Genomic DNA, 25760 nt, shown 5'->3' on the forward strand with positions numbered 1-25760 from the left:
TTTGAACCAAGCTGATTCTCAGCCTAAACAGAGACTCACATCTCTCTTGCACAGAGTGTCTTTCCATACCCCCAGTAGTGCATGCTCGGTAGACTTGCTAGATGGGCACACTGCCCAAAGCAGAGCCTCCACTTTTTGAAGCCCCCAGCCTGATTCAGGAGCTCCAGGCTCCTACACCAGGAACCAGCCCCTATGCCAAGAGTCAGCCGAAAGTGTTCAGACTAGCCAACAGTTGCTCCCAGGGATGGGATCTTGCAGCAAGGAGACTCCAGGTCAGAAGAGAAGCTGGGACAGGTGTCACTCAAAGAAAGACGAGGGGTAATGATGACGTGAGCTTCTGCTTGGCATGCCTGCCCTTCTTGGCACACAGAGGTGCCCACCTCCAGGACATGCGCACTTGAGAAAGGCCTGGAATTACCAGCATTTGGACAGTGAGAGGGTCTCAAGATCAAGGAAAAACAGCCCATGGCTTCCTGTGGTCCAGTTGGCTACAGCATCTGCCAAATCTGGTTCCCAACTTCCCCTAGGACTGTCCCTTTCCCCGGCTCTAATCCTGTGGGAGTCCTCAGACAGACAGGGAATCATCAATGAGGCAAGGAAATACTTTGTGTTTGCTCAGACCTTCACCCTAACCCCGTCCCATCTCCAGTGAGGCCTGACTTCCTTTAAGACGTCAGGGCTAACTCCTCACCCTCTCTCATCCAGGATTCCCGCCTGGCTGACTCAAGAGGTTTCCCTTCCCACTGATGAAGTGTGCAGGGTTTTTTGTTGTTATTTCTTTTTTTTTTTTTTTTTCCTATTTTCAACATTTTGGTTCTTTTTCCGGCTTGAAACACTTGTCACAGTAAGTTTTTTGTTTTAAAACATAGGTTTTATTATTATTACTCAGGTATGGTTTATTGCTGATCAGTGAAGTCTGACTCTGCAACCCCATGGACTGCAGCATGCCAGGATTCCCTGTCCTTCACCATCTCCCAGGGTTTGCTCAAACTCATGTCCATTGAGTCGTGATGCCATCCAACCATCTCATCCTCTGTCGTCCCCTTCTCCTCCTGCCTTCAATCTTTCCCAGCATCAGGATCTTTTCTAATAAGTTGGCTCTTCGCATCAAGTGGCCAAAGTATTGGAGATTCAGCTTCAGCAGCAGTCCTTGCCATGAATATTTGGGTATGGTAAGGCCAACGATCAGAAGGCAGCTGCCACTAAAAAGAGTTTGTTACAGATCCCTGAAGAAGGGGGCATACCATGCCAAGTGGGAAGAGGGTGACCACACAAGAAAGCACCCAGAGGTCAGGGGACAGAAAGAGTGGGGGAAAACATGAGAAAATGCTTTTATTGGGGTTTCTGTGGAAAGAACAGTGAAGCAGGGTGAGCATTAGGGTTAGCTAGTTTGAACACCTCCAGCTGGCTCTTGGCAGGGGGGCTGGTTCCTGGTAGTCTAGTACCTGGCTCTCTACCTGGCAATTAGGGCAGGTGGATAGAGGCCCAGAGTGTGAAAGCCCATTAAAGGAGATGGTTGAGGTATGACTGACTTGGTTGGTTTCCATAGAAAAGGCTCACTCACAGGTTAGTTTACTATCACAGGTTACTTTACTGATCTCTAAGAATTGGCTACCTCTGGAAGAAGCAGTCCCTCCAGAGGCAGGGAGTCCCCAGAATGTGAAAACATCAAAAACACAGATACAGAAGAGAATAATGCAATTAACACAACTTCTGAGGCACTCTTGGAGTGACTCAGGCCTCCTGCTGCTGCCAAATGAGCCAGGCTGTATGAAGCCCTTGCCAGTGCATGCTGGAGCCTTGCCTGACTTGCTTTATCATTTATCCCTGGAATCTCAATTCCTTGACCTAAATGTCTCGAGTCTCAATCAACCCAGCAGTCCATTCTTCCTCCTCTGCAGAGTGGTCAAGAACCTAGTGACCTCTCCATGGCAGGTTCTACTATGTTCTAGAGTTCTCATCAGTCAAGTTCAAGTGCCTCCTTGTTTCTCAACTTAGACACATTTTTGCCCCCAGCCTGCCACTCCACAATCACAACTCAGATAGTACACTCTCTAACTCCTCCACTACCTGCTTGTATCCACCCCAGGGAAACTTTCACTCCCCAGTGTGCTCCATTCACTATTTACACTCCTCTTTCCCTGGCCTGCTCCCCACCTCAAGTAACAAACCTGTTCCTGGACACCACAGAGCGCTGGCCACACTGCTTGCACTAGTGCGGGGAGGATGAGAGAGGATGCCTCCATGGGTCCTCACCTTCTCTGTCCCATCTCTCTTGAATCATCCCCAGGTGTGGCCCAACACCATTTTAACATTCCCCATAGGATGGTGAGGCAGGGGATGGTACACACACTTCTCTGTGGGCACCCATTACTTGATGTGAAATAATTTCATCCAGACTCGGGGTAAGAAGGATCTTTAAAGCTGTGTGGATCCCCTTCCCTGATGCCTGTTTTGAATATAACCGGTACTGCAAACCAAACTGCTCTCAGTTCTCACGGCCCCAGGGATGCCCTCTGACCTAAAGACACAGACATAGCATTCAGAATTTCCTTCCCACTTCGGGTAAATCTCAAGCTCATGCAACTCAGAGACTAGGGCACGTCCCTTCTTGGCTCTTATTTTTTGATTGACATTATTATTCATGGCCCTTCATTCATCCATAAAGAATAGATCTGTTGGGTTCTTAAAAAAATTCCACTGGGAATTTTTGATTAGCACTGAACTGAATTTATAAATTAATCCAAGAAGAACTGACATCTTTACTAACATCCTCTCCATGAATATGACATTCCCACATCCCCACGTTTTATCCCTTAACAAACTTAAATTTGTTCTGTAAATATTCATGTATTTTTAAAGCTTTTCCCCTAGATAGTTAATGCTTTGATGCTATTTTGTGTTGTATTTTTTAGATGTTAAAAATTAGTGTAGAGAAATACAATTGATTTTTTCATGTGAAACATGGAAATCTCACTGAATTCTCTTAAAGGCTTTGTTGTGCACATGTGCTCAGTCATGTTCGAGTCTTTGCAACCCCATGGACTGTAGACCACCAGCCTCTTCTGTCCACTTTATTCTGATGGATTTTCTATGCAAAAGGTTGTATCATCTTGAAATAATGATGGTTTCATTTCTTCTCTTCCATTTCTTACCCTTCTCCTGTTTCTTGTCTTAGCAGTGGGCAGGTCCTCCAGGAGAATATGAAACTAGTTGATCTGAAGAGGAGTCCATATCTTATCCTTGGCCCTCGTGAGAATGCACCTGAACTTTCTTTTTTATACATAATATTTGCTGTAGAGCAATGATTCTCAAACTGTTCGGCCTCATGGTCCCATCATACTCTTAAAAATTATTGAGGACCTCAAAGAACTTTTATTTATGGAGACTCTATCAGGATTTATCACACTAGAATGAAAAAATGTTGAAGAATATTGAAACACAATAATATATCATTCATGATATTATGAAGTTTTATGATGACTGAGTTAATTTATGAAAAACTCTGCAGAGTGTCTAATAAATGGTCAAACAAATAAAGATAATAATAAATCCATTATGTTAACATAAATAATATATTTTAATGAAAATAATCTCTTTCCAAAACAAAAAAATAATAACAAATATATTAAGTTTGCATTAAAATTTAAAAAAAAATTTTTTAATGTAAACTTAATCGAAGATAGCTGGGTTCTAACATCTGACCCTACACTCGATCTGTCATAATACATTATTTGGGTTGAAGTATGAACCCAAGTAAGGTGAAAATTCAACCTTACACAGAAACATAGATGGAAAAGGGCAGAGCATTTTAACAGAGTTTTAAGATAATTCAGGCTATTCTTTGATATGATACCAAAACTTGACAAGTGGTAGTTTCTTAAAGGTCAGGTGAATGCAGAAATCTAAAATTATTTCAATAGACCTTTCACACCCAGTACGTTCATGAAAAAATTAGAATGAAAAAGGAAAAGAATGTTGCTGTTGAATATTATTGTGAAAATAGTTCTGATATCATAGACTCACCCTGAAAGGGTCGTAAGAGATCCTCAGGTTTGCAGGGAATACACTGCGAGAACTGCTGCTATAGATGATTGACTTAACCTTTATCAAGTCGAAAAGCTCTTATTTTATTATACTGATTTTTCAAAATCATTAGTAAGTGTTGACCGTTATGAAACGCACGGCCGAGAGACGGAGAGGGCTTTCTGTTCCCTGGAACTGACAGCTCAGCACAGGCGCACGGAGCAGTGGAAGGACCTCAGGGCACCCGTGAGGTTCCCTGGGGCTGGTCTGTCGGTTTTGAAGCTCAAGGGCTTTGGACATGAACTCAAAGGATTTAGTTTCTAGCAGGGACCATCCTGAAGAAATGGCCAGGAAATCAAGGTCCAGGCTGGAGGCGTCATCCCTAACCACACACCTTCCATAGGCCTGGAGGCCGCCATCTTGGAGCGCCACAGCCCAGGGCCGCGCCTCCGTTCCTCCACTGCTGACAGGACAGAGGCCTTCCCGGTACTGGCCACCAGGCAGACCAGGACTGCCTCATTTCCTCAGGCTTGCACAACCAGGGAAATGACCTGTGGATGAGGACAGCCATGGGTGTCCGGTAAGTCACCCTTTGCAGATCCGTAGGAGAAATGACCTGCAGGGATTCTCCCCGGGCACCAGTCCAGCTGTCATCCTCACCCCCTGACCCGCCCAGGGATGGCTCAGTATAAATACAGCCACCCCTCCACAGCAGGCAGGGACCAGCAGCCCTGCTCCACTGGGGATCAGGTGAGGAACTACTTCAAGGAGCCATTTCTTTGAAAACATTTGCTTTAAAACATAACTTTTCTGATTTCTATTTCTCCTATATGTGGTCAGTGCTGGCAGAGTGGTGCATGGGAAATGCTTTTAGATTAACGACAGGCTGCTTTAGTAAGACACAACTTGGACCCAACTGTCCTCTTCTTCCACCAAAGCCATCTGGGTGACCTCTTAGACAGTCTTGGGTTCAGGGTTGGTGGGTTCAGAATTGAGGGCTTGAGGCTGCCAGTAATGTCCTACTGCAGTGTTTCCTAGTAGGACCACTGAGAGTCTAGTGGAAATGAACAGCCAGGCTCTCCTTGACATACAAACCCCAAAGTGGAGAGGGGTGAAAGCCTTGTCGGTGTCTCCCTGACCCTCTCGTTTCCTTTCAGCACAATGAAGCTCTTCACAGGCCTCATTCTCTGCTCCTTGGTGCTGGGAGCCCACGGCCTGCTTTCCTTCCTTGGTGAGGCTTTTGAAGGTAAGGCCGATGGAGGGGCGATGGCATCCTTGGGCCTCTAGGCTTCACCCTAAACACCCCTGAGGGTTGGAGCTGCAGTCTTAGGAGATGTTGCCCTATGTGGCACAATGTGCCAGGTGTAGGGAAGTATTTTCAGAGATTGGAAAGCACAGGATTTATGTCAATCAGGTACTAGAGAAAGAATGAGCATCATTTCCAGCTGAAATAGCAGTTTGAGTGGAAGACACAAAACAAGTCTGAAATGGAACGAAATTTCCCTCAGACCAGTTGCACAATGTAGGGTGAAAGCGATCCATGTTCTCCTCTCCTGTCCCTCCATCCCTACTCCTCCCTCCCTCCCTTCCTCTCTTCCTTCCTTCCATTTCCTAGTTGGATGATTCAGGGGCCTTCAGAACACCTTGTTTGTGCTTCCTATGCTGAGAGACACCGTCCTTGTTTAGTCTGTTTCCTACCCTTTCCTAGCCACTAAATATAAAGGTGTGTGTATGTGTGTGTGTGTGAGTGTGTGTGTGTGTGTGTGTGTGTGTGTGAACCTAATATCATATGAAAACCTCCACCAGGTGTGTGTGTGTGTGTGTGTGTGAACCTAATATCATATGAAAACCTCCACCAGGAACTCGGCTCTTACGTGCAATTTAGAGGGACCCACTTTCCTTCTCTGCCCAGGGCTGGGGAGTTTTCCAGGACATTAGCAGCACTATCTGGGGCAGTTTCAGGAAGACAGAGGCAGTTCCGGTCAAGCTGGGACAGTTGGTCATATATTACCTGCAGAAAACCTCCGTGAGGGGGCATCTTCCTCCACCTGAAGGGGAGAAAACCGAGGCTTAGAGCAGCCGAGTCCGTCGCCCAGGGACTGAGTGCCCGTCAGCAGGCGGCAGGACAGAGGTGGGAACCCAGCTGTGCTTGAGGCCAAGGCTCTCACCGACTTCTCCCAGCACCACTTCCTGAAGCCAGGGGCTAATCCATCTTGGCCGCAGTTTGGAGTCACCTGGGGAGCCATGAAAACTGTTGCTGCCTGAGACCAGCCCGGAGACGGGGAGGTGACTGGCCTGGGCTGGGAGGGCTCAGGGGACTTTCAGGGCCTCCCCAGATTATTGGACAGTGCAGCCAGGCTGAGGAAAAGACCCACTTCCTCAAGCAGCCCACATCACCAGTACCGTCCACTAGAGAGTTCTCAGGATTCCTTTCACTCACCTACCAGGCAGGGGAATCAAGTCACAAGTGATCCTTTCGTGAGGCAGGAATACATTTCTTAGGTGTCAGAGCAGAGGAGTATGTCTGCCCTTTCTCAGAATCTGTCTCGCACGTCACCTCCTCACTCACCCACGTGCCCCAGAGCGTATCATATACACAGCAGTGGATATGGACCCAGGGCAAATTTGTGTCCTGGGGACATTTGGTGATGCTTGGGTGCATTTTCAGTTGTCACACTGAGGGTATAGTTTGAAAGGTCAAGGATGCTGCTAGACATGTTATAATATCCAGGACAGCCCTGACAGCAACAATATACCTGGTCTCACATTTCAATAGAATGCTGTTGAGGATTCCTGTCCTGTAATGAACTCGCTCTGTCCTTAAACATATCAGGTAGAGCCCTCACTGAGACGCAGCACAGAGACAGCATCACAGGCGTCAGACAAAGGGGTCCCACAGACGTAGCCCTCCCCCACCCCACCCCAATGGCGCTCATTCCAGTACCAGGAGCAGGCAGCTGGGCATAAGGAATGCTCTTCTCACCCTATGGCATTTGTGGTGCTCCGACCACAGGCTGAAACCGAGTCAGTGGAAGATTTTTCACTCCTTGATTCTTCAGTTTTCTCTCCACCTGATAATCCTTACTCCATGTGCTTTGCTTTCCAGGGGCTAAAGACATGTGGAGAGCCTACTCTGACATGAGAGAAGCCAACTACAAAGGTGCAGACAAGTATTTCCATGCCCGCGGAAACTATGATGCTGCCCAAAGGGGACCAGGGGGTGCCTGGGCTGCTAAAGTGATCAGGTACCAGGGTCTCTGGGTTACAGGGATGGGTGGGCAGAGCTTGGCTGCCTTGGACAACCTGGAGGGGCCAAGCCCTGGAGAACTTTCCAGTAGGGCTGTGGGCCCTCCTACTATTAAACACCCTCCTGCTCTGCGCCCAGTGTGAGGTCTGAGTGGGTGAAGAGCAGAGCAAGGCTGGTGGGACAGGTGACTCTCCACCCTCCCCCTTCGGGTGCTGTTTCCCCAGCACACAGGGGACGTGCAGGGCTGAGCTGGGCTGAGCCCAGGGAGCCTCAGGGCTGTAGCCCCTCTTTCCTGGGCTCCTCTCAGAGTCACTGATCCCTTGGAAAGAGGAGAGATGGGGAGGGTGGGGCTGGGGCTCATAGTCCTGGATTAATCCCCTCCCTGCCCTCCTCCTTTCTAGTGATGCCAGAGAGACTATTCAGGGGATCACAGACCCTCTGTTTAAGGGCATGACCAGGGAGGAGCTACGGGAGGACACGAAGGCCGACCAGTTTGCCAACGAGTGGGGCCGGAGCGGCAAAGACCCCAACCACTTCAGACCTCCTGGCCTGCCTGACAAGTACTGAGCTGCCTCTCTCTCTGCTCAGGAGACGGGGCTGTGAGTCCCCAAGGGCGGGGACACTGAGCTAGAGAGTTCTCTGTCCACAGAAGGCAGCGGATCTAATAAATGCTTGAGATGGAATACTGAGACTGCGTGTCATTCTTGGTATGAGGACAGCCTGTTGGTTCCAGGACTGATGGCAGGACAGCCACGTGAAGCTGAGCCTGTGCCTGTGTGTTTGGCTCCAGGACACACCCTCAGCATCATTCAGGACAGACCCCCTGTCCAGCCTTCCCCTAATCAGACCCGCTCCCTCTCCAGGCCCCTCTGGTTCCCCCGGGGCCGTTTCCAGGCCCTTCTCAGTCCAGGCCTTCTCCCTCCCTGCAGATGTGTCCTGCCACCTCCTCTGTCCCCGGTCTAGTCGCCCAGCTTGTCCTGGGTGATCTCTGCGTGGGGTCAGGGACACAGTCACGGGAGGACTGGACGCTGGAATCCTGCTCCAGCAATTGCCACCTTGATCTTCTGTTCATTTCTCAGCAACTCTTAGAAATCCATCTATGAACCAGTTTCTTTCTGTGCCATCCAGAACTGCCTCCAACACTGTTCCCTGCTAGTCTATTTTTTTTTTTTCTGGCCTTATTTGAAGCCTAAATGATGACATAGAGCCTCCTTGCTTGTGAATGTTTCCTCATAGCCTCTTATTTTAAGTAGCTTACTTGCAGAAATATTAGTGGGGAGAGAGCAGGACAGAGGTGTCTACTTCTGTAAGTGAGTGTCCAGAAACCAGTTAGTGATTTATAAAGGGAAATTTTCATATGAGGTATTATTAACTGGTTATAGGATTAAGTACTAAGATATTAAGAAATACAGAAAGCTGAGGTTTTGATCTTGTTGCGAAGCCTGTAGCCCGTGGAAAGGGTGGTAAAGATTGCTGGGTGTCCCAATCCAAAGCTGACAAGCAAGACGTCCCCCATGTACCCATAAAGCTTGGTATGGAACAGCTCAGGGGTGCAGTTGAACTCACTGAGGATGCAGCTGGGATTTCCTGCAAACTCACCTGAAGGCAGCACACACGGGGCAGGGGATAGAAGGCCTCTTGAGCTCCCTGGAAGCCAGCCGTGGAAATGGTAGTGCTACGGACTGAATGTGTCCCCCCCTCCCCAATTTCTATGTTGAAGTCCAGCTCCTAATGGAGCTGTTCAGATGAAAGAAGTAAATATGGTTAAATGAAGTCATAAGTGTGGAAGCCTGGGCTGGAAGGATAGGGTCCTTATAATGTTAGAGACAAGAGAGCTAGCTTTCTCTTTCTCCTGTAAAGACACAATGAGATGATGTCCATCTACTGGCCAAGAAGAGCGCTCCCACCAGGAACCAAGTTGTTTGCAATTGGGTCCTGGACCTTCCAGTCTGCAGACGTGTGAGGAATGAAGTTCTCTGGTTGAAGCCACCTAGCCTGTGGTATTAATGCATTGTTAGGGAGACAGAATGTTGCTGAACACCTTGGGAATCCAGCTGCGAGGCCACAGCAGTTGCCGGGAAACTTCAGCGGCTGGGAATAACATAAAAACTCCAGAGTGCCAGTGGGTGTCCTGTGTGTGAGAAGACCGCCCCAGGAGCTGGATGGCAGGAAGGACACGGGACCCGGAAGAGATGGCGGTACTTCCTGCTTGTCCCCCTGGAGCCCTCTTCTGACAGATTGACATCAGGCCCAGTTGGCACAGGGGAACTGTTGCCTCAGACTGGAAGCAACCCAAATGTCCATCAGATGAAGAGTGGATAAACTGTGACTTATCTCTACAATGGACTTCTATTCAGCAACAAAGGGGAGGGAATAAGCACGGCTGTTTCTCAAATTATTATATCAAGAAGAAGACTTACACAAGAGTGTATACTTCATATGAAGTTCAAGAACAGGTTAAAAAACTGATATTTAATGATAAAGAACAGTAGTTGCCTCTGGAGGCAGAGGTGATGGCCTGGGAGGGGCTGAGAGGGAATTTCTGAAATGATGGAAGCCTTCAATCTGCTATAACAAAATATCATTAATTGAGTACCTTATAATAAACAGAAATGTATTCCTCACAATTCATGAGGATGGGAAGTCCAAGATCAAGGTGCTAGAAGATTGTATCTGGTGAGACTCTATTTCGTTGTTCATAGATGGCCGTCTTATCCCTGTCTTCTCACGTGGCAGGAAAGCAAGGATGCTCTCTGGGGTCTATGTTATGAGGGCACTAATCCCACTCATTAGGGCTCCACTCTCATGACCTAATCACCTTCCAAAGACTTCACCTTCAAATTCCATCACATTAGGAATTAGGGTTAAACCTTTCGGTTTTAGGGGGACGTAAACATTCAGTCTATAGCAACAATTTAAACATAACAATTATTCAATAGAAAATGCATCGCCAACAAATAAATATATCATATACCTTAATAATCTATAATATGGATGTATAACTAAATTAGTAAAATATACAGTGTGAAGCATTTAGGAATATAAAAGTAAATCTTATATGGCCTTGCCCTAAAGGGACGTGTCGTCTATATAAAATCAATGGAAAATTGCAGTGAGGGAGGAGAAGGAGCATCAGGTCAAATCAGGTTGAGGGCACAGAGCAGGCAGGAGAAGCCTTGTACTTGGGGCTTTAAGAGGGCAAGGCAAGGAAGCCACATGAGGAACTCTTTCACGAACCATACATTTCGTAGTTGGTTTTTCTGATGAAATCGGTGAAGTAATAAACTTAAAGATAAGTGATTTAATCTGTTAAGTAGAAATTTATCACAGGCTTGAACTAAAAATTCACTGACTTAGTTATTTACTAAGTCCTTTATTCAATAATTATTTAACAAATATTTGCTGTGTTTACCCTATGACAGGCTCTGGGTGAAGCTAGAGTATGTCTTGTCAAAATTAGGGATGACTCCTTTTTTGGGGGTTAGGCTGAATTTTAATTCTTTTAGTTGTTTTGAGATGGAAATTGTAGGACATTTAGGGAAAGAGTTGTCAGAAACATTTAATTTGTCCTCTTGGTTGAATGCAGTGACCAAACATATTTACGCTTTCCGTGTACTGCTTTCAACCTTCTGCTTGAAGTGGATTTCTTCAAAAGTGGAAACAGTCCTGGGCCCCAGAATTGGCAAAGTTCCCCTGGGGATGGGGTGAAGGCCCCTGAATAAGGTAATCTGTCAGACACTGCACTTTGTTTAAGAGGCATTGTCTCACTTAATCATTATCAGGATGATTGCTGTCTTAAGAAAATTCACCGTACTGATAGGGCCAAAGCTGGTATACAAAACCACGTCTCTATGACCTCAAAGCAGAGGCTATTCTCTGCCCTGTGATTATATCACCAAGAGGCCTTGTAAGCAAAAGTCATGGAAGGGGACAACACCCATGTAAGAAGACTGTGATGACCCAGACCATTCCGAAATACAGATTGCAGTTATTCCCGTAGGCAAAGGTGAGGTGGAATAATTGGTAGGAGAAGGTATATGTTCACAGCAATAGCAGCCATGTGACCAGTTGGAAAGGATTGTCTATTGTGAGTATTTCTGTAATGTGAATGCTTATATATATATATATATATATATATATATATATATCTCACAAATATTTTTCTTCTCTTCTATTCCTTTATCATCATATAGAATATGTACTAATAGCAGTTAACTGTATAGCTCAGTGTTTAAGTTATAGGATTTCAAAAAGGAGTATAACTCACTAGAAAAAGAATAAGCACAATATATTAGAAAAGCAAAAAGAGACTTTATCCTCTTTGTGGAAAAAGGTTGGTATGTTTCAAGTGTATATGGGATAAGTACAGCATGTGTGGGAAGCTGGACTTTGCTATTGTCTTTATTTGGAATTAGCTATGGGTTAGGGAGGTGGTTACTGGTGCCAAGTTGACAGGGAGTGGACTGTGATGGGTCTGAAGTTGAAGTGTCAGCTTGGCTAGGCTGAACAATGTTTCCCACAACTCCTTTCTCTTTATGCTTCTACTTAAAGTGGGCATAAAGAGCTAGTTTGCCCAAGATGTGGTGGTTGGAAAGAAACCAGCATTCCTACTGTTTGTGTGTGTGGAAGGTCGGGGCTGGGGGACCAGGATGTTCATGCGTGTTGTGGCTTCTCTCTTGGCTCATCTCATTGGCACGAGGCAGCCGCTGGGCCTCCAGCCGCTCCGCCTTCCCCTGATGCTCCTGCGGCTGCTCTGACTCCTGGACCAGGTGTGCGGTTAGCTCCATAGGAAGGCAGCCAGCTTCTGCAGGCTTCAGCAAAACCGCAGGTGCTGGGAGAGACTGACCCAAGTTCTGGTTGGTTCTCATGGGCTTTAGCTCATGCTCCTGAGGTCCAGCTTGTCCTGTGGGCCTCAAGCTCTAGCATCAGACAAACAGGCAACAGCCTTGTAGAAACAGTCTAACCAGAACCTACAACTGTGTCTGATCAAATATATGTACATATTTACACAATGATATAGAGAATCTTCTGTAAGTACTACTTCTCTGACTGAACCCTGATTAATACAGAATCACTGCATGAAACTACTGACACCTCCCTGGTTTCCTGAGGAAGGCTTCCTCCGCTTTTCTTCACCTCAGCTGTGTTGTCCAAAGCTCTCAGAAGAGTCAACTTGAGGGCCAGCTGCCCCTGTCTCACGATGCTTAATGGAGTCAACAAAAAAGCAAATGATGGGGTTGGCACTGCTGTTAACAGGACCATCCCTGTCTTAAAATAATGTAAGGACATGTTGAAATCCTCTTGAAGCTGGTGCAGCAGAAAACTTTGGATGCGAAAATGCATGCTGCTGAGGAGGAAGATCAGCACTGTGAGCAGGATGACCATGCAGAGCCTGGTCAGCTGCACCTGCTGGGACTCACAGAGGATCCTGACCAGCAGGGCTAGGCTGGTGCTAGCAAGAACCACCAATAAGAACATCAGTTACCCAGCAATGATGAAGTCAAATACTGGACACCAATCACAGCCAAAACCCCTAAAAGGAAGCCACAATAGTTCTCTTCCAGAAGATTCAGCAGCAGACACAGGGCCAAGGGATGGCACATTTGAGAGCTGATGTGTGTCTTGGGCACCAGCAGTGGTACCAGATGGGGCCCAGGATGGACAGGCAGCACTCGGGGCTAATGGTGCTGAGCAAGGTCAGGCCCTCGAGGTAGGTGAAGGTCAGCACAACGGTGAAGCAGCTGGCGATGGAGCTGGAGACAGAGTGGAAGGAAGTGAGGAGTGCCTCCAGGAGTGTGTAGTCTGGAAGGTGAGGGAGAGAAAACCAGCCCCGCCTGGGTGAGGATGTAGAGGAGAAGGCTTTCCTGTGCACAAGAAGCCCAGGAGCCAGGGCTCAATGGTGTTTCATGCCAGGACCAGGGCAGATACGGGGGCAGCAAGGTCACGCTCGGGGTCTGCATGTCTAGGGTTTGATGAAGGGCCTGGTCACTTCCATTTGTTGGTGTGGTTTTGGTCCCCTAGGCTGGGATGACTGGATCCAAGCTCAGAAATCCTCCACTGTGACCCTGGGAACACAAACAAGATGTGAGCACCTGCTGCGCGATCATTTACTCTCAAGGCCACCCTGCTAGGTGGGAGTGACTGTCCCTGTGTCACAGAGGAGAGAACCGGAGGTTTGCAGAGATTAAGGTACTTACAGAAGTCTGTATAGCCATGGAAACCTGGAACCTGGATTCAAACCCAGTTCTCTCTGACTCAAATGCCTAGGGCTCTATTACAACATGGACCCTCTGCTGACATGGGGGTGTTATGGAGGCCCACCCCCACCAGAACTCACTGCCCAGAGGTTAGGCCAAGTCCCCAGAATTTCCTGAAGAGGAAAGGTAATTGTCTGGGATAGAATCTGAGAGCCCAGGAGAGGGCGAAGGGCCAGATCGTTACTTCTGTCCTGGGGCAGAAATTCCCTCCCAGGTGAACTATGTCAGGAAGACGCAGAGATGACTGCAGGCCGCCCTCATGACTAACAGCGGCCCATCCACTGGGGAGAAAGAAGGCTGTGCTTTAGGGACATGAGACGAACGTGATCTCTGCTAGGATGGGTGCGAGGGTGGCCGGGCCAGGTGGGTTAGCAGTGGCTGTGTGTCAGCTCCATGAAGACAGGAAGCCTTTCATGTCCCCACAGTGTGTTCTCAGTAAGTATACCATTCAGTGTGTGAATGAATGAGTGAATGGAGGAGCCCAGTGAAGTTGAGCATTTGGAATAAAAGTTAGTATAGATGTACAATTAAAGGCATTAGGACACACATTTGTAACACGATGAAGGTCTCATTCTTGTGGAGAGCTGTGTGTATTTAGAATGACATTTCTGCCCAAATAACCTACATTGATCACTGAGGTGCCTTCGAAGTGAGGACTCCACAAGGCTTTGCTGAGCGCCTAGAATCATTTCGGTGCACGGTTTAGGGGTAGGATTTAGGGCTGAGCTGCATACAGTGGAGGAAGAGCAAGTGAGGGGAGGTCAGAGGGCCCCTGAAAAGGGGAGTTTGAAGTGTGGGGGTGTCTGGGGGGGACTGTGAAGGGGGGTGCAGCGTGTGAGCAGCAGAAACCCACTCCATTCTCTCTCCTGGGGGAACGTTGGGAGAGTTTGCTTTGCAGGCTGAGTTTTTGTGCAGGATGAGTCTGTGAGTCTATGAGGGGAAGTGAAAAAGCGGCAGGGCTTGGAATGTAGAGACGCTGCTGCAGAATGCACCCAGAGAAACAGCACTAGCTCACCTCTGGGGGTGGGAGAGCTGACTGAGGGTTTATCAGGTATGGTCTCCTTTAATCCTCACAAGAGCCCTGTTGAGGTGAGAACTAGCACTGTTCCCATTGTACAGAGGATGGACTGGAGCCCAATAAAGACAAGCGCTTTCTCACGCAGGGTGAGTCTGAACCCGTCAGGGCGCCTTAGGGCCTGCACTTTCGATCAGCCCTCCAGACCCGCCATTGCTGTGGTGCTGGCTACACGTGGATGTGGGAGAAAGCGGAGAAGCAACTCCCCAAGTAAATCCAAGATGGCACTCAACACTGTGGCCTAAAAAAACCAAACCCAAAACTGAAAATGACTAACATAAGCAAACTCCAAAACACAGAGGTAGAGAAGCCAGCCAAACAGAGAACACAAGATGTGAGTGGAACTCATTTAGGAACAGACAGCCCTTTCTTGCTTCACAAAGGCTCTGGAATCCAGAGGACTCACAGGGGCAGGAGACCTCCAAACGGGAAGAGGACATGTCCTCTGCTGTGGCCCAGAGAGAAATCAAGGGCAGAATCATCCGTGTTTCCCTCTGTTAGAGAAGCAAGATCCCACAGCCCTGACTGACCATGGAAGGCTGTTGGGGGGGAAGCCAGAACCTCTGCCATCCCTGCTTAGGGCACTTAAAGGTTTGTGAATCTATTTTCTTTGGTATGATATATATATGTATACAGTCCAAACAGGAAGCTCCGTAAGGACTAAGTCTCGCCCGTTGTTCACTAATGTATTCCTGGCATCTAGCATGTTCCTTAAAGATCATCTGTTGTCATAGCCTCATTTCATAGAGGAAGAAGCTGAGACCTAAGGGGTCAAAGGATGTTCCTGGGATGTCACTGTGAAGAGCAGGCCCAACACCCCCTGTCTCCTGCAGCCCTGTTCCAGGCCTTCCTACTGTTCCCTACTTTGTCATTCATTATTTGTGAGGAGCGCCCAAGGAAAATCTTCATGTAAGACTTTTCTTCAAATATGCCCCCAATACCTGTTCTCCTCTTCTGTCAACACACTCTCTGACTAACTGCTCCTTCCTTGGTCCCTTTAAGCCTCAAGGTGGAAATGTTTCATGACTGCTTGCCTTAGGGGGCTTCTCCAAGCATTGTCACTTTCCCAAACTCCTGCCTGTCTCTGCAATTAGCCCCTTCATGCAACACTCCTCACTTATTCCAGTTTGGGCTGTTTCCTCCTGGGACTCTGCCAGATCCACAAGAGAAGAAAACTTTGAAAAGCTAGGAAACAATGGAATCTCGGTACCAGCAGTCCAGCTCCAGGAAGCAAGGCCTGCGTGTGACCTTGTTCCCTAAATTAACATAAGAGGCAACATTCTCTCCAAGACAGCAGGTCTGAATGGTTGGAATGAAGGGAGAAAGGTCCTGGTTGACCCCATTTGGATCTCTCACCGTGGGAGCTGCCAGCATGCAGAGATGCTAGTAGAGAGCTCCACGTCTCCTGCTTTTTAGATGAAGAAAACACCATGACCCTCTGCATGTAGCATCCCAGTGTGAAACAGAGACATGGAAACTTAGAGCAAAACCCATGACCGGCGTTGGGAATAAGACAGTTCTTGGGATATATCCTTATCTTTCTTCCATTCTTCTGGCCAGAGGGGGAGAGCTGACCTCCACCTGTGCTGAAGGGGGAGAGCCTCTCAGGGATTGAGCGATGCCAGAGGACGCATCTCTATCCTCTAAAGTGGAAGATGTGTTAAGGAGCTGGAGTGGAGACCAAGAAAGGTTTATCAAGATGCTGGACAGACTTGCGATTTCCGGGACAGAGCTTGTGAGCCCTTCAGAGACCAGAGCAGTTTGAGATGTGATCCCTCATTGAAACATTTCTCCGCATTTGCCCCACTTCCACTCACCTCATCCTGCCCCATCTGGTCCACTTTCCAGTGAGTCACTGATGTTCTGGAACCTGTCATTGACAACTGTGAGCCTGGGTAGCAACGTCAATCAATGTGAACATGCATGGTGAGGATTTATAACTAGAGGATACAGTCTATCGTAGGATGAGTGAAAGTTCACCATGGCCTGACCCCAATTTTTTTTGTTTTCTTTATCATAGCAGTAATGCATTGTTTCAGAATGACTGAGAAATGTATGCAAAGGGGAGTCTTCCCAAATCCCACTTCCCAGAGGCTACCATTTGTTATACTTTCCATTTCTTACTTCTTTCAAGTATTATTAACTTTGAATAGTAGGATTATATTTCTATTTTAAAATTTACCAATATTAACAACTGGATAATGAGGCTCCCTTTATGAAATGTGAAGAATGCAGCATACATACACGTCTTTTTTCTTCCTCCCTCCAATTCACGATATTTACTGTTTTTTTTAGACAAGATAGTCTGTGTATCCAATCTTTTCAGTCTTATGTCCTATGATTTCAATTCATCCTATAGCTGTATTGAACTACTTATCATTTTTAAACATGTGATTTGAATTAGGAACTATTTCAAACACTCAAAAAAGTTTTTCCATGTGTTCATTCAGCAAATATTTAATAAGTACTTGTTGTGTCCCAGGCATTGTTTGAAGCAGTGGATTTTTGTGTGAAGACCAATCACAGATAAGATCCTGGCCTTTTGGAGCTTATACTCAAAGGCCTGGTCGAGCTCCCTCAGAATGTGAATAAAGGCTGAAAAGAGAACAGGTGAAGGTGCTGCAAAGGGTCTTCATTGGTTAGAAGTCTGGAGGTGGAGGAGCCAACAAAAACACTGAAGAGGAGCAGCTTTTGTGGATGGAAGGAAGCCAGGAGAGTGTGGCATTCCCAAAGCCCCGTGGACACAGTTATTGATCAGCCATGTCAGATGCTGCCACGTAGTGGAGAGAATGACCTTTGGATTAGCAGAATGGAATCCTTGCCAATCTCACCAAAGTGGCTGCAGTGAAGAGTGGCCTGAAGGACTAAGTGGAGTGGGTTTAAGAGAGAATACAGCTGTGGAAGGGGACTCCTGGACACACCAGACACCAGTTGAAACATCGCCACAGTCAAGGAGAGCATTGGGACAGGTGCATGAGCCACAAATACTGTTTAGTCAATCAGCTGTGCTTCTGGATACGAAAATAAGTTAAAAAAATTATAGAAAGTAAATCCCAACTACTTCCTCTGAAAAGGAAGAATGATGAAGGCATTTAGTGCATTGAATAAAGACTCAGTAAATAGAACGAGGTAGTACTGACCCAAACATAGAAAAATTGATTCTTGCAACTCAGAATTAGACACAAGTGTATATGGTAATTTAGCATTAAAGGTTGCCTGTCAAACTAATGGGTAAAACAGGGATTAGTCAATGAATGGGATTGAAACAACTGGGTGGCCATCTTAAAATTTAATTGAAAATATACTTTCCAAATGATGTTAGGTCAAGTTCCAATTGAAAATATACTTTCCAAATGATGTTAGGTCAAGTTCCAATTGAAAATATACTTTCCAAATGATGTTAGGTCAAGTTCCAAATGTATTAAATATTTTTAAATAAATAATAAAATATATAATACATAGAGAACACATGGAAAAGTTATTTTATAAATCAAAGCAAGGAAAGCCTCTCCAGCTATAGGACAAAATTCAGAAGACACTAAAGAAAAGTTTAAAAAAAAGACAAGAACATAAAGAAAATCTTGGTAAACATGAGCAACCATAATCAAAGGGTAAATAATAAGCTGGGAAAGTGTTTGTAACTCATAAAGTTCTACTTTATTCTATATAATAAAATTCTTACAAAATTGATAAAAAATCCAACAAACCAATACAAATATTAAAATACAACAAATGAATTCACATTTGCTAGAAAATACAAATGGTTCTTATACAGAGGAAAAACTGTGAAACCAAACTCATAACAATAGAAATGCAAATTAAATTACACTGAATTGTATTTTATTTACCAAAATTTCAAAGACCAAAAAGTTTGATAGAGGGTTGTTTGGGAGATGCTGTGGGACATTTCTGGTGGGAGTGAAGATTTATAGAGCTTCTGACAGAAGGCAATTTGCAACATATATAAATAAATGTAAAGAGCTACACTTTTCCCCATAATTCCTTTTTTAGAAATTTATCATATATACATGTATATATGTATATATACATACACAGACAGAGTCAAAAATTCATGGTTCTTTGCATTAACAGAAGACTAGAAACATCTGAAATGGCCATCAGTATTGTATAAATTGTGGTCCATCCTACAATGGAATGCTGTGTAGCTATTTTTTTAAATAAGGGTTTTAAAAAAAACCCAGGGAGGACCTCCAATATATATTTAGTTAAAAGAGTACAAAGCAATGTATATTTGTATGAAAGGGATGTATACACACACACACAGATTTTTTTGTTTTTTTTGTTTTAATCTGTATCAAGGGTACTGCCTAGAAACCCTACTTCATGCCATTCCTTCTGTTCTCCCAGAATAATTAATCATTACCTCATATCACTGCTGGTGGAGTTGACAAATCTTGCTTGTTCTGTGTCCTCATGTACCTTAGACAGAAACCCCAAGAGAAGCAAACATTTCCTTTGCTAATCATATTGATCACCTCTTAACAGCATAATACCTATGTGTAATCTGGTATTACATAATACACTCTGTGTAACCCAGGGAGGGGAGAGATCCCTTTTCCAAACAGGGATGAGAAGGGAGTAAAGTGGAGAAGAACCCGTGTCCTCCCACACTTGATTCTTCAAATACCACTCTCTTCTTTTCAAATACAACTGAAAAGAGAATAAGTCAATTAGGAAAAACTGCCAGAACACAAATGTCTTAAATGACTCATTTGAAAAAAGCTGCTTGAGAATAAGGAAAATACTATTATTCAATATGCTAATTTGTTTACACAGAAGAATTGAGCAAGACAGACATCACCGATGCACACTGGATTTAAGACCTCTCTTCCCACTAACACCAAAGCCAGGAGAGATACCAACTGCTGAATTTCAGCTGGAGAAAGGACACAGGTGAGATTCTTTTCTGGGGAGTAATTCTGTTGTTTTTCTCTTTGGAGAGCTTTTTCTCCCATAACTGATAAATTTCAGTTGGGGAGAAGTGTTTTCTACTCATTATTGGGTCTGCTGGGCAGAGCAGGACTTCAGGAAATGCTATGAATCTACTTTATTCTGCTTTATTGGATGACAGATTGGCCACGAACAAATAAAATTCCGGTAGAACCCTCTTAGTCCTTCTAGAGATCTGGACTAAGAATTAATGATTTATGCTTCTTCCTAAAACTCATTTCAAGTTGTCCTACAGTAATAATTCTAAAAAGAGTAAATGGGAATTAGGAACTAAGCTATCTTTGAAATTAAAAATCGCAAAACATCTCTCTATCTTATATACTATCGTTGTTCATTTCTGACCTTCTCTTTCTTTCACGTCAGCACAATGAAGCTTTTCATAGGCGTTCTTTTCTGTACCTTGATCATGGGAGTCACCGGTGAAGGCTGGTATTCATTCTTCAAGGAGGCTGTGCAAGGTAAGAACCCCGGAGGACGAAGGGCACACCCAACTGACCCCAGGATTCACTCTGAGCAGAGGCCACACACCACAGATGTGGATGCTCCTTTGAGAAACCATACGTGGGTGAGAGCTGGAGGGTTTCTCCTTCCATGCTGGTCTGACTCAGCACCCACCAAGGGCTTCTCCAGACCCCAGGTCAAAGATGGTTTGAACCCAGCCTGTCCTTGCTGGTAGCAGGCAGCGAGTAGGACTTCCAAGGCAGCCAGGACTTCCAAGGGGTGAGCTCCTTGTTTTTGCTGTTTAGTTGCTAAGTCATCTCCAACTCTTTTGCAACCCCATGGACTATAGCCTGCCAGGTTCCTCTGTCCATGGGGTTTCCTGGGCAAGAATACTTGTGGGGACTCATAAATGGCAAATTTTTCAGTCTTGAAGTTTATCTGTGAACTTGGTATGTCCCCAGGGGTGGAATGTCCAGGGAAAGGGTGAGCTGAATAAACGTCATGCCCTACTCCAAGGAGAGAGGGTGCCTGGGAAAGAGAAGACCTATGCTTGGAAGGAAGATCCCATCCTGTACCCAAGCAAATGGCCAGTGGTTTCAAGGCAGAGCTCAAGGAAATCAAGCCCTCACGCTTATCCACACAATAAAAAGTGCAGATTCCCACTGATCTACCACCCTAGGACTGAGATAGAGCCAGGAAGCAAACCTAATCTGCCATTCTTTTTTAATTAAAGATTTATTGGTTTACTTATTTTGGTTGTGATGGGTCTTGGTTGCTGCATGGGCTTTCTCTAGCTGTGGTGAGGGGCGGGGGGCTCCTCTCTGCTGCAGTGTGCAGGTTTTTTCATCGCCGTGGCTTCTCTCGTTGCAGAGTGTAGGCTGTAGGTGCGTGTGCTTCGGTAATTGTGGCACAGGGGCTTAGTTGCTCTGAGGTGGGTGGGATCTTCCTGGACCAGGGATACTTGTGGGGACAATGTGTCCCCTGCATTGGCAGGCAGATTCCTCACCACTGGACTACCAGGGAAGCTCCCGACCTGCCATTCTTGATGGGAGATGAAGTTTATTGGCTACTTGTTAAAGCAGGAAAATTCTGTGGTCAATTTTTGCGATACTTTGATCTGCACATGTTGTCCTTAATTTTGTTTTATCTTCAGTATTTCTTCTTCAGTGCTCTTCCTTTTTTATGTACATCTGAGTTTCTGACCTGTACTATTTTCCTTCTCTCTAAAGAACTTCTTTTTTTTTTTTTTTTAAATTATTTTTTTTAAATTTTTATTAGTTGGAGGCTAATTACTTTACATCATTACAGTAGTTTTTGTTATACATTGAAATGAATTAGCCATGGATTTACATGTATTCCCCATCCCAGTCCCCCCTCCCACCTCCCTCTCCACCCGATCCCTCTGGGTCTTCCCAGTGCACTAGGCCCGAGCACTTGTCTCATGTACCCAACCTGGGCTGGTGATCTGTTTCACCCTAGATAATATACATGTTTCAATGCTGTTCTCTTGAAACATCCCACCCTCGCCTTCTCCCAGAGTCCACAAGTCTGTTCTATACATCTGAGTCTCTTTTTCTGTTTTGCATATAGGGTTATCGTTACCAGCTTTCTAAAGTCCATATATATGTGTTAGTATACTGTAATGGTCTTCTAAAGAACTTCTTTGAGCATTTCTAGCAAGATGGGTCTACTGCCAACAAATTTCCTTAATTTTTTTGAGAAAGTCTTTCTTTCTCCTTTACTTTCGAAGTGTAACTTCCCAGGGTACAGAATTTTAGGTTGGTGGTTTTTCTCTCAGCACTAAATATTTCACTCTATTCTCTTTAGTTTGCATGAGTTCTAAGGAGAAGTCATGTAATTCTTGTCTTTGTTCTACAGGTAACTATTTTTTTCATTTGACTTCTTTCAGAATTTTATTTTTTAATCTTTGATTTTCTGTATATGCCCAAGTGTAGATTGTTTGCAGGGGAGGTTTTGAGGGTTTATTTTTTTCATTCTGCTTGGTGTTTTCTGAGCTTCCTGGGTCTGTGGTTGATGTCTGACATTAATTTGGGGACTTCTCGGTCATTATCATTTCAAATATTTCCTGTCTTCCTTTCTCTGTTTCTTTCCTTCTGGTTATCCCACACACATATGTTATTCTTTTTGTAATTGTCCCATGGTGCTTGTGTATTCTGTCCTGGTTTTGGTAATCTTCATTCTCTGCCCTTTAATTTTTGAGGATTCTATTGAGGTATCTTTTGTCATAGAGATTCTTTTCTCAACTGTGTCTATTCTGCTAATAAGCCAATAGAATGCAGTCTTCATTTCTGTTATGGTGTTTTATTCATCTCTAGTATTAGTTTTTTCTTTCTTAGCATTTCTATCTCCCTGCTTACATTACCCATCCATTCTTGCATGTTGACTACTTTGTCTTTTGATCTCTTAAAGTATTAATCATAGGTATTTTAAATTTCCAGTCTGGTAATTCCAACATCCTTACTAGGCCTGGTTCCAATGCCTGCCATGTCCCTTTTAACTGCGTTGTTTGCATTTTGGTATGCTTTGTAATTTTTTCTTAAGAGCCAGACTTGATGTACCTGATAGAAGGAACTGCTCTAAATAGGCCTTTAGTCATCTGGAGATTGGGGAAGCATTACTGGATGCGGTGTGCTAAGTCGCTTCAGTCGTGTCCGATTCTTTGCGACACCATAGACTGTAGCCACAGGCTCCTCTGTCCGTGGGATTCTAATAGGCAAGAAAGCTGGAGTGGGTGGCCATGCCCTCCTCCAGGGGATCTTCCCGACCCAGGGATCGAACCCCCGCCTCTTCTGTCCCCTGCATTGGCACGTGGGTTCTTTACCACTCGTGCTGCCTGGGAAGCCCAGACCTATGACTAGGTCTCAGTTCTTTTTGATGAGCCTGTGGCTCTAGACTGTGAACTTCACAGGTGTTTCTGGCTTTTTCTATCCTTCAACTGGGGCAGGATGGCTGGAGTGGGCTGGAGCTGGTTATTTCCTTTCCCCAGGTCACTTAGATTTTAATAACACAGAGTTTTCTGAGGGAGGCCTATTGAGAACAGAGAACTCTGGCATGTTTCAAAATGGTTCCTTTTCCTCTCCTCCTGTGAGAAGCCCAAGGGAAATTTTTTTTTTTATTTGGAAAAATTTTTAACAATAGTTTCTGTGAGAATCTGGTTGAGCTCTTGAAGGTAACTCTTAACAATATTATGGGGCCCAATAATGGCTGGGTCCCCCAGGAGGTTTTACTCTCAGAGTTGTCTGCACCGAACCTCCAGAAACTTGTCAATTCTGGTTCGGGTCTTTCTACCCCTAGCACGGGTTTCCTCACCAGTTTCTGCTCCTGAGTTTCTGGTCCAAAAGGCCTCCCCTCTCTATGTCCACCTGTTCGTCTCTCCAGCCTTGAAAGCAATGCTATGCCCTCTGTCCTCCCCCTCTTATGGATCCAAGAAGAATTGCTGCATTTTCAATCTGTTCAGCTTTTTAATTGTTACAGTGGAGTGCTGACATTTAAGCTCCTTATGCAGGACTGGAGGTGATGCTATTAATTTTGCAATTGAATTCTTTGTAATTTTTGTGTTGATATTTGACAAATTCAGTCTTTCTGATTTTGAACCCAAGTGCTATTCTCTTTTTCATTGTATTCTCTGAATACCAGATTAAAAAAAATTTCCATTAAAATTTTTAAATTTATTTTTATTGAAGTATAATCGATTTATAGTGTTTCACATATACAGCAAAGTGATTCAGTAGTGTGTGTGTGTATATATATATTCCTTTTCAGATGCTTTTCCATTATAGGTTTTACAGTATATTGAATATAGTCCCCTGTGCTATATAGCTGGACTTCCCAGGTGGCTCAGTGGTAAAGAATCCGCCTGCCAATGCAGGAGACACAAGAGATGCAGGTTCGATCCCTGGGTCGGGAAGATCCCCTGGAGGAGGAAATGGCCAACCCTCTCCAGTATTCTTGCCTGGGAAATCCCATGGACAGAGGAGCCTGGTGGGCTACAGTCCATAGGGCTACAGTCCGTGGGGTCACAAAAAGTCGGACACGACTGAGGAGCACACACACAGGTACTATATGGTACGTCCTTGTTTACGTATTTTATTTGAATATCAGTTTTTAAAAATTATTTATTTCTTTATTTTAGTTGCCCTGGCCTTCACTGCTGCAGGAAGGCTTTCTCTAGTTAGAGCGAGCGGGGGCTACTCTTCATTGCAGACTACGGGCTTCTCATTGCGGGGGCTTCTCTTGTTGCCGAGCACAGGCTCCAGGCACACAGGCTCAGAAGCTGTGGCTTGCAGGCTCTAGAGCGTGGGCGCAGAAGCTGAGACATGCGGCATGTGGAATCCTCCCAGACCAGAGATCGAACCCGTGTCCCTTGCATTGGCAGGTGGATCTCCATCCCCTTACCACCAGGGAAATCCTGTATATCAGTTTTTAAAAAAGAGTTGTGGGGGGCCATTGCGAAGTTTTTCTGTACATAGTATTTCATCCCTTAGGTCAGTGTATTTCAGAGTTTGCGCTTTTCTTACGGAGTGCGGTAGCTGTAAAAAGTGGAGAACCCTCTCCTCTCACCTCCTCCCTCACATAGTCCTGATCGTACATCTGAAGCATCATTCTCCATTACCACATGCCTTGTATGACCGTCACATCTTTGTACACAGTACGCCCAACCCCGTATCAGACAGCCCAGAGCACCACAGCCCCACCCAGTCTGACCCCGCTCGCTGTAAAGGGCTCTCCTTACAGTTACAGCGGGAGCCGATCCACAGTGAGGAATGCGCATCTCAATCTACGATTTCAAAGGGCCACTTTGTCAAGAGTCAGAATCTGAAAAGTAGGGGAGAATTCTCACTCCCCCACTTCTCCAATATGTCCCCATGTTACTGTTGTTGTTTTGTCTCCTTACAGGGGCTTCGGATTTGTGGAGAGCCTACTGGGACATGAGAGAAGCTAATTACCAAAATTCAGGCAGATACTTCCGCGCTCGAGGGAACTATGAGGCTGCTCAAAGGGGCCCCGGGGGCGTCTGGGCTGCAAAAATCATCAGGTATCAGGGCTCCTGAGGGCGCTGAGCGGAGCTTGTCTGTTTCCAGAGGGTCAGGGGGCTCTGTGGCCCATACTCCTCCTGCCCCTACTCCTGGCATCCGCATGGCCCGCGGAGCCAGGGCAGGATATGGGTGCGGAGGTGTCTCCCCTCACTGCCAAGGAGAAAGCGAGGGGTCACTAAAGAAGCCTGATTCAGGGTATTTGAAGAACCAATAACCAGAGCTTTGCCAAAGAGGGTGCATATTTTAGCCCTCCTTCTTAACGATGGGCTTTTCTAGTCTCCTTTCAAAGACAACTGCTTTGTCTGCAAGAGGAGAAAGGAGTCAGAGGACAAAGCTGTCTCAAGCGACCCAGCTGAAATTCTCCTGTCTCCCTTCCTTCTAGCAATGTCGGGGAGTACCTTCAAGGATTCTTACACCAGATTTACCTTGGAAGAGACAGCATTGGGTTGGAGGACCAGGTGTCCAACCGGAGAGCTGAGGAATGGGGCCGGAGCGGCCAAGACCCAGATCACTTCAGACCTGAAGGCCTACCGAAGAAATACTGAGTCTTGTGCCCTCTGTTCTCGAGGGGCTACGCTGTGAGCCACACATCACTTCTCCAAAAACAGGGAGTGTGATTGAGCTCTGTCATCCCAGGAACTGAGACTTGTACTCAGAGCTGCCCAATAAATGTTTGTGGAACTGAA

The 25760-nt window shown here is 45.6% G+C and overlaps 1 protein-coding gene across 4 annotated transcripts; it reads left to right on the top strand.

Moving 5' to 3' along the window:
* The first annotated feature begins 4670 nt into the window (after positions 1-4670).
* On the top strand, positions 4671-25760 carry LOC110146745 (serum amyloid A-4 protein). 4 transcript variants are annotated; one of them, XM_020907706.2, is made up of 7 exons: positions 4671-4776; positions 5184-5272; positions 7133-7271; positions 19403-19519; positions 19940-20034; positions 24935-25073; positions 25457-25760. In XM_020907706.2, exons 2-7 carry the CDS (start codon positions 5188-5190, stop codon positions 25617-25619), a joined length of 738 nt encoding a protein of 245 aa, XP_020763365.2. In that variant the 5' UTR covers positions 4671-4776; positions 5184-5187; the 3' UTR covers positions 25620-25760. The 4 variants fall into 4 exon arrangements, with proteins under 4 accessions (XP_020763365.2, XP_020763366.2, XP_070320818.1 ...); XM_070464717.1 differs by lacking the exons at positions 4671-4776; positions 5184-5272 and adding an exon at positions 6080-6312; XM_020907708.2 differs by lacking the exons at positions 4671-4776; positions 5184-5272; positions 7133-7271 and adding an exon at positions 15024-15196.

The sequence above is a fragment of the Odocoileus virginianus genome, unplaced genomic scaffold (assembly GCF_023699985.2).
Source record: "Odocoileus virginianus isolate 20LAN1187 ecotype Illinois unplaced genomic scaffold, Ovbor_1.2 Unplaced_Contig_122, whole genome shotgun sequence".
Classification (NCBI taxonomy): domain Eukaryota; kingdom Metazoa; phylum Chordata; class Mammalia; order Artiodactyla; family Cervidae; genus Odocoileus; species Odocoileus virginianus.